General features: G+C 41.3%; 1 protein-coding gene across 1 annotated transcript; it reads left to right on the top strand.

Annotated features, from left to right (window-relative positions):
* Positions 1–2087: 2087 nt before the first annotated feature.
* Positions 2088–7716, top strand: adra2c (adrenoceptor alpha 2C). The gene has a single exon (XM_041778716.1). It carries the CDS (start codon positions 2380–2382, stop codon positions 3679–3681), a length of 1302 nt encoding a protein of 433 aa, XP_041634650.1. The 5' UTR covers positions 2088–2379; the 3' UTR covers positions 3682–7716.
* Positions 7717–9512: the final 1796 nt, after the last annotated feature.

Below are 9512 nucleotides of genomic sequence, written 5' to 3'. Positions count from 1 at the left end.
CAACTGGCTGACAGACCATCAGGGAAAACAATATGACGGTTAGCACTTGAGGTAGCGGTAAAAATTGATCGTAATTGATTAAAAATAGATTTAAAAAGGTGTTCAGTATCGGGTTTACTGCTGTGGATTTAATCATTAAAGTCCCCAAAAGTCACACGAGTTCAAGGCTCGCTGAAAATGCTGCCCACAGGAGTCAAAGGCATCAATAGCGACAACAGTAAGGCACAACAGCTAACTTCAAGAGTGGCAACGATTTATGGTTCAAAAGTTATTTAACTTTTGATAAACTGTGTCACTTCTTGTCATGCACGACAGCACCAGTCTGGAAGGCATTTTAAAGATCACATTCATAGAAAAACTGTCACGCAGCCAGCATTCTTTGCTGCTGATTCTTCTTTGATGCTCTAAAAATGGTAGGCCGAGCGAAGAAGAATTTATTTCCAGTTTATAGGGCTAACATTTAGCATGGCTTAACAAAGCAAAATATAAAGCTAAACCAAACAGTATCTGATTGGTGCATAAACTCCTGTACACGTCAATACCAATACCTATATTTTAAACAGTACTGGATGTATTTCTGATACTGATATCGGAATTGGAACAACCCTAGTGTATACCTGCATACTTGATTACAGCAGTCGCTAAAGGGGAGTCCTATGGTGCAGGATTTGCACCCCCATGCCCTTAAACTACATCCCACATTGACACCTATGAATGAAAGACCTGCTTAGGGAGAGAACTCCCAGGTACTCTCAGGACCCCATCGCAGGATAAGAAGGAAATTCCTGATCAGGTAGGTTGAACATTACTTACGTTACATTACATTACTTTCAGCTGTAGTAGTTACAAAAGATGGGAGAGACTTTGCAAGCTTTATGGGAGAGTGGCAAAGAGAAAGCCAATACTGACGAAAACTCAGATTGACTAGAGTTTGCCAGAAGGCATGTGGGAGACTCCATGGTCAAGTGGAAGAAGTTCTTTTTGTCCACCAGACAAAACGCTGTGTTTGGTGCACATCACCAGAAACACACCATCCCTGCTGTGAAGCACGGTGGTGGCAGCATCATGCTGTGGGGATGCTTCTCAGCAGCCAGACAGCTTGTTTGTAGAGGGTAAAACGAAAGTGGCAAAATATAGCACAATCCTGGAGGACGATCTCATTCAGTCTGCAAGAGATCGACGGCTTGGAAGAAGATTTGTTTTCCAGCAAGACAATGACCTGAAGCATACAGCGTTTCACTTTGACATTTATAAGTTTTTTGTCAAAAAGCCAAATCATATTGACCATGATTGATTTTAAGAATCAATAAAGACATTAAGTAATGTAATTCATTAAATTTTTGAGTAACTAACCCTACACTGATTATAACTCTGATACACTGGCTGACACATCAATCTGTTCACCTTTAAAAAACAAAGTCAAAGAGGCAGAAAACACCTGTGCATGCTGGCTGCTCTATCCCTAACTCCCTATCAAACAAGTGTGTTTTTTCAGGGTGTGGAAGTGAAACACTGTTAGGAATCTAATCTATTTATCTAGACCTGATTTACACTGCCCCAACAAGCCTCACATCTTCACTTTCCCTTGCCTCACCCCCTTCCGTCCTCCGCTCACACTCACTCTCCCACTGAACGGCTGCCACAGCAACACATGCACACAGCTCTCTGACACACAAATCCTCCAAAACTCTGCAAGGTTTTTTTTGTCTTATATCACTTTTTTTTTAACACCTCAAATAACCCGGATTCCTCTCAGCTTTGTGTTTACAGACAATAGAGAGCTGATCACAGTGGAAACTTTATTGTGAGTGCAGCAATAGTGACCTCCAGTGAGATGAGGGTTTGTAAAAAGACACTTCTGCGCTTAATTCTCAAGGATCTTCTCTCATGTGGAGGCATGGCATTTGGGAATACAACTGTTATTTTGTTGCCCCTGTTTTTTAATAGTAAAGTCGGTATTTTGGCCAACCTTGTCCTTACAGTGTTGTCTGAACAATCTGATTTAATGCTGTGAGCCGGGGGCGGGGCAGCAGTGGGGGAGTTTTATGAGAACAACACATGGGGCATCATTAGGAGCGCGAGCGCACCATGCTGAAGGAGGGAGAGCTGCGACTGGACTCAAGTCCTAACAGCCGGGAGAGGCAGAACAACACTATAACAAAGAGTGAGAAAGATTATTGATCATTTTAGTTGGATCTATGAGAAATAAGGCGGGAAATATCACTAAAGGGTCTATTTTTGCGTGCGTATTCATGTCTAGACATGATTGACCGAGAAAACGCGCGTTTTTGATGGACTCCTCCGTCTCCAAAGGGCTGAAGGTGAGCTCATGCCAAGACCCAAGCACTCCTGGATATCTATAACGCGCACACTGCCAGGATGGATCTGTTTAACGCCACCGGAGTGGACGCGTTCACGGTGATCCACCTGAACGCCTCCTGGAGCGCAGACAGTGGATATTCTTTAGCAGCGATCGCCAGCATCGCCGCGCTCGTAAGTTTCCTTATCCTCTTCACGGTGGTTGGAAATATCTTAGTGGTGATAGCAGTGCTGACGAGCAGGGCGCTGAAAGCGCCACAGAACCTCTTTCTGGTGTCTTTAGCCACCGCAGACATCCTAGTAGCCACTTTGGTGATGCCGTTTTCCCTCGCCAATGAGCTCATGGGCTACTGGTATTTTGGGAAAGTTTGGTGCGGTATTTATCTTGCTTTGGATGTTTTATTCTGCACCTCTTCTATTGTTCATCTGTGCGCAATAAGCCTGGACCGGTACTGGTCCGTTACGCAGGCTGTAGAGTACAACCTGAAGCGGACTCCAAAGCGCGTCAAGTGCATCATCGTTATTGTGTGGCTCATATCTGCCTTCATCTCATCCCCACCTCTCTTATCCATAGACAGCAACAACCCCGTCAGCCCCCTGCCTCAGTGCGAGCTCAATGATGAAACCTGGTACATCCTCTCCTCCAGCATCGCCTCCTTCTTCGCCCCCTGTGTAATCATGATCCTAGTGTACATCAGGATCTACCAAGTGGCAAAAACAAGAACCAGGAGCATGTCAGGGAAAGAGCCCAGACCAGATGGTGTCACACAAACTGAGAACGGAGTGAGCAAAGCCAACTCCCCTTACCATGGAGATAAAGAGAATGGCCACTGCCAGTGCCCGCCTACGCCCAGCCATCGCACGGTCACCATGGGACAGCAGAACGAGGACCCAGACCTGGACGAGAGCTCCTCCTCAGAGGGCAAAGGTCACAAAACTCAAAGACAGGACTCTCAAGGAGCCAAGAGACCCAGCCTGAAGAAAAGCTCCATCTCTAAGCAGCCTGCTCGCATCTCCAGAGTCAGCAACAAATCCATAGACCTCTTCACTTCCAGGAGGAGACGTCGGCGGAGCTCCATCGCCCAGAAGAAGGTCTCACAAGCCAGGGAAAAGAGGTTTACATTCGTCCTGGCTGTGGTCATGGGTGTGTTTGTTGTGTGCTGGTTCCCCTTTTTCTTCAGCTACAGCCTGTACGGTGTATGCAGGGAATCCTGTAAGATCCCTGACCCGCTCTTTAAATTCTTCTTCTGGATTGGCTACTGTAACAGCTCCCTCAACCCCGCCATCTACACCATCTTCAACCGGGACTTCAGGCGCGCCTTCCAGAAAATTCTCTGTAAGTCGTGGAAAAAGTCCTTCTAGGTCTGAAACAGAACTGCTGAACCACGGTGACAATCTTAAAGGGAAATATCAAAGTGATTTCTTTTTTTAAAAAAGGAGCCTGTGTTGTCTAATTGCTGTTACATCTCATTGTCTTGTTGTAATTTATGGCAGCCCACCATCAAACCCCTAACCAAGTGTCTCTCAAGAGTCAGCCTACTGTTATGTTTCCATTTCAGGCATTTTGAGTCTGATAAGAGAGTGCAACTGTCCTTTTCTTCTCACTGAAGTGTGATGTAAAGCTCTATAATGTCTTTAAACATGTATAAATGATTGCACAAGGCCAGACCTATCTGCTGAGGGGGCCAAGGGCACAAGCTAGCCCCTGGGCCCCCCCAAACCCACCTTGGTTCCTCCAACTCTCCTCAATGTGCACTTTTTCCCCCTTTTTTCCCCCTAGAAAATACCACAGGTTTGCTTTGTGATACTTTCATTTATTGTAGTAATTCAGGAAGTTAAACATGCGGGTGCAAAATGGACAGTTGAGGACACAAACTTGTTTTCAAAACAGGGAACCTTTCAAAACGGTACAAACTGATTAGCTGGCATTAAGAGACACATTTTCATGATCATTTTTCATTTTCTAAAGATTAATACAACAGCCATACTTGCACAGCAAATGTCCTGCTGGATCAAGCAGCTAGTTAGCTTAGCATAAAGAGGGAAAAAGCTCTTAACTCTGTATAGATCCAACACAATCTGCCTTATAACAAAATCCTGTCTGTTTAACAAATCAGAAACAATTCACTCTTCTAAAGAGGGATATATGCTAGGCTTGATGATCAACAGCCGCCAGGAAACAAGTGGAGACTCCACAATGTTACTCATTTTTTGAATTGTTGGTTTTTAACCTTACACAGTAAGATTTTGTATGGCTAAAAGCAGTGGATCCCAAGTTTTTTCAACTAAATGTATCTAAGAAAAGCTGAGCCCTCTCTTACACCTTCAGGGGGTCCTAGACCCCAGGTTGGGAACCCGTGGGCAAAACAGTGGTTCTCAACTGGTGGGCAGGGACCAAAAAGTAGGTCAGGGTTAGGGGTTCAGAGGGTTCTGAATTTTTGCCTAGAAAAAAGTAGCAATAAAGCTGCATTCATACATTTTATTTTACTGAATATTTTCTAATGATAACAATGTTTACTCAAGATTTCAACTTAGTTGTCTCCTTTTTTAGTCAAAATGACAAAGTTATTCCGTTAGTAGATGTAATGCATTAAACACAAATATTTGGGTTCCAGAAATGGCGCATTAATTTGATTAACCTCAGTAAATTGCTTTGCTGTCCCTTTCAGCACACTTTCATGCAGTGTCTTACTCCAGCCACAGTGAGGTGAAATAAATAAAAAAAAAAAACCTCTGAGATAGCTCAGTGGACAAGTCAGAAGTCATCTGCCGCACAATGACTTTTTTTGTTCCCATTTTTCCTTTTTAATCCATAACAAGCTCCTTTTTCCAAGACAGTCTGGCTGCAGACCGTTTAATACTCTCACAGACTGTTCATCTTAGATGCCGTATATCTCAAAAAAAGGAAGTGTTGTAATTTTGCTGGTACAACATATTTTTTAATTCAACTTTATTCATAAATAAGGTCTGGTGGTTACGTGCATAAAATAACCACACTGCAAACATTACAGACTAAGCAACATTTCATAAAGACCATAGAGAAAAGATCAGGTGTCTCACCCAGGACTAAATTATGGATAAACGTGTTTTAGAAGTAGTTACACGAATGATGGATCGCTTTGCTTTCCTAACTTTAGTTAAAACCAACGTAGCTAAACTACATTATTAACCTTACTCTATAAGCCAATGTAGCTAAGATAACTTTAGCAAATTTAGCTAAAGCCAACTTAGCTATGTAAGTAAGTAGTTTACATCTAAAGTATACATACCTTAGCTTTAGCTACATTAGCTACATAGCTATGGTAGCTAAGTAGCTCTGTTATCTATGTAGCTTATGCAGGTAACGGAGCTAGGGTATACTTAAGCTAAACTTGCTGCATTAAAATGTTTTAATGGAGGACAAGCTTTTGTTTCTTGTAAGCAGTCTTTTTACTTTTAGTATCCCAACCGTTACCCTAAGCATGGGGCAGGGCACACCTGGAGGGGCGTCACCAACACCAAAGATCTCAAGGGGGTCGCAGGTCTCTGTCTGCGTTGACGTCAAAATTAGATTTGCAGATATTTTCTTAGAATCATGAGCAACAACATAATGTACGATGGTAGATTAGGGCCTTAATAAAGGATTAAGGAAGTTTTACATTTACAGGAATCCAAACTCTGAATTTCTGAGATTAAAACTCATACATTTACTAGAAAAAATTGAAATATTTTTACTTAAAAGGTTATAAATTGCTACATTATAAACTCAAAAAATTCAAGTAAAGGTATTATTTTTTGATCTTTCTCAAAAAATGAATAGATTGTCTTTATTGTCTTTATTTTTAGGAGGCCATCATACGCTGTCATGATAATAGATAGCCCTAACCCTAAACAGAGGTTTAATCCAGTTTTATTTTGAAAGTTTTAGTGTGTGTTTCCATCCCAAGATATAGAATGCTTCCTAGATGAACGGTCTGCAGCCAGACCCCTCTCCCTTTTTCCGAGGTTCAGGTCATGTCATCACCTTCAATCCAACCAAAATTCCCTATTGTATTTAAAAATAAAAGCAGGTCTGTATCCAAACAGGAAGTCGATGACCCTTAGTTTAAGAAAGCACAAACCTTTTTTAATGAAAGATGAACACATTTAGATGCAAAATGTAGGAATTTTAAAATGCAACAAAAAAGGTGAAATTAAAAGTGATTAACTACAGAAATCCAATTTTAATCAACATTAAAAAATGTAAATTCTTTGAAAGCCCTGAAAATAAAATGTATGAATGCATGCTCTTCTGTAAAGATGAGCTTTTCAGATCTTTTTGTTGTACCCTGTCTGTCTTAAACCTTTTTTTAGTTCTGTCCAAACTGCAACATTAAATACATTTAAGCGGGTGCCCAGCACTTAGCCTGCAATTTCTTTTTAAATGGCTGGTGGATCCTGATGCCTGACCAGTTCAGAACCACTTGTTTAAAGATTATGTAATGTGTTAATTTGTGAGCTTGGTATGTTTGAAAGGGTGGTTTTGTTTCCAATAAATGCTAAGATAAGCTAAGATAAGCTAACTTACTGCTGACTCAAGCTTCACAGTTATTAACAAACAGGAAGTTTGTACATTTATGATCGTTCCCCAATAGGGCAAAATGTTGAATTATTCCTTTAAGACATGTATGTCAGTGATACATATAAACACCTTTGAAAGCTGACATTATGTCAGCATAAATGTTTTAGTTCTGCATTTATGAAAAGTTTCAAAGCGGCTTAAAAGCAGTATGCCTCATGCTCTTGGGGGTCACCAAGTTCTGCAGACAACAGACCAATCAGCAGCGATTTATAATCCTGCCAACACATTTATGGTTTTGAACATTTTCTACTTGTTTCCTCTGTTTACATGTGACCTCTCTACACATGTTTGAAATGTCTTTGAGTCCTCAGCTGTTAATCCACATGGATGTTCCCCTCTTAGTCTACTAAGAAGCCTAAAAGGTTGAAACTGTACAGTGATTTATAATTAAAGGGTGATTATTGAAGGTCTGAAAGCATGAATAAACCACTTGTGCTGCTTGTTCAGAAGTGCGACCAAAGTGTCACCATGGTTTCTCATAACACAGATAAGAAATGGCACAGCAGATTAATCTCTGCAGTCTCTGTTCTAAATCTCTGAATGCACCTTAAAGATGTGAGACAGCAGTGAGAAGGGCGGGCACTTATGAGTTTATGCTCCATTATTTTTACAACGTGAGAAACAGGTCATTAATCTCACATAAACTACTGAAGGAACAAAAGGATTTTATGTGCTGTGATTTTTAAAGGAACTACCTCTCCTTTTGTTTTGTTACATTGCTGTTTTTGGTTTTATACTTTGCAAAGTGCATTTCCTCTGCTCCTTAAACTGTCTGTCATGGAAAATAATAAAGTATGAACAAGTCTTTTATGTGAGCTTTTGTGTGATGCTGCCATATGGAGACACTTTAACAAGGTCATGGACATGTAGCAAAGGTTGGTGCTGCGTTCGCACAGCAGCAAAGCACAGTCATAAATACAAGGTTATCAGCCCAATCTGTTCATAATGTCTTCTTTTTTTATCAGATGTTATAGATACAGAGCAGCTGACTTTAGTGTACATGTTAATTTAACCCAAACCAGACGTTTACTTTTCAGCAGAGAGGGAACATTATTTATGCAAAGCCAGTGATGATGCATCTACTTTCATTTATATGAACAGGCTCAGTGTAAACAGTGTCTTCATTCGATAGGAAAACTAAACAATCAGTAGCAGATAACTTTTAAACTTCCTGTTATCCCCCACTATCAGGGGACTCCAAGCAGACATGATCCTGCAAGCCAATTTAAAAGAAACCAATTTTAAGTCCAAACCATGTCATTTACCTGGGAGTGACACATCAATAAAGATGCAAAAAAAAGGCTAGTCCACTCAAAGGCCCCGTATGTGACTGAAGGCCATGTATCTGTACACTGTGTTCAAAATTATTGTGCAAATTTAATTCTAGTATCATAAACATTCATTTTTTTGTTTTTCAATTAAACTCATGGATGGTGTTGTGTCTCAGGAGTCTCTGGATCACTGAAATCAATCTCAGACACCTGTGATGATTAGTTTGCCAGGTGAGCCCAATTAAAGGAAAACTACTTAAGAAGGATGTTCCACATTATTAAGCAGGCCACAGGTTTCATGCAATATGGGGAAGATAAAGGATCTCTGCTGCCAAAAATGTCAAATAGTGCAATGTCTTGGACAAGGTATGAAAACATTAGATATTTCACAAAAACTTAAGCGTGGTTATCATACTGTGAAGAAATTTGAGGCTGATTCAGAGCATAGATGGGTTCGTGCAGATAAAGGCATAATGAGGAAGGTTCCTGCCAGATAAATTCATTGGGTTAAGAGAGCAGATGCTAAAATGCCATTACAAAGCAGCAAACAGGTATTTGAAGCTGCTGGTGCCTCTGGAGTCCCACCAACCTCAAGGTGTAGGATCCTCCAGAGGCTTGCAGTCGTGCATAAACCTACTATTTGGCCGACTTAACCAATGCTCACAAGCAGAAACAGTTGCAGTGGGCCCAAGAATACATGAAGACTTATTTTCAAACAGTCTTGTTAAGTGATGGGTGCCGTGCAACCCTGGATGGTCCAGATGGAGGAGTAGTGGATGGTTGGTGGATGGTCACCATGTCCCAACAAGTCTGCGATGTCAGTAAGGAGGGGGCGGAGTCATGTTCTGAGCTGGAATCATGGGGAGAGAGCTGGTAGGCCCCTTTAGGGTCCCTAAATGTGTGAAAAGGACCTCGATAAAGTATATAGAGTTTCTGACTGACCACTTTCTTCCACGGTACAAAAAGAAGAACCGTGCCTTCAGTAGCAAAATTTTCTTCATGCATGACAATGCTCCATCTCATGCTGCAAAGAATACTTCAGTGTTATTGGCTGCTATGGGCATAAAAGGAGAGAAACTCATGGTGTGACCCCCATCCTCCCTTGACCAGAACCCTGTTGAGAACCTTTGGAGCATCCTCAAGCTAAAGATCTATGAGGGTGGGAGGAAGGTCACATCAAAACTGCAGCTCTGGGAGGATATTCTTACATCTTGAAAAGAAATTCAAGCAGAAACTCTCCAAAAACTCACAATTTCAATGGATGCAAGAATTATGAAGGTGATATCAAAGAAGGGCTCCTGTGTTAACATGGAACTTGGCCT

The sequence above is a fragment of the Cheilinus undulatus genome, linkage group 22 (assembly GCF_018320785.1).
Source record: "Cheilinus undulatus linkage group 22, ASM1832078v1, whole genome shotgun sequence".
NCBI classification, from domain to species: Eukaryota; Metazoa; Chordata; class Actinopteri; order Labriformes; family Labridae; genus Cheilinus; species Cheilinus undulatus.
The sequence above is the reverse complement of the archived record's forward strand: the minus strand, read 5'-3'. Positions and strand labels throughout refer to the sequence as shown.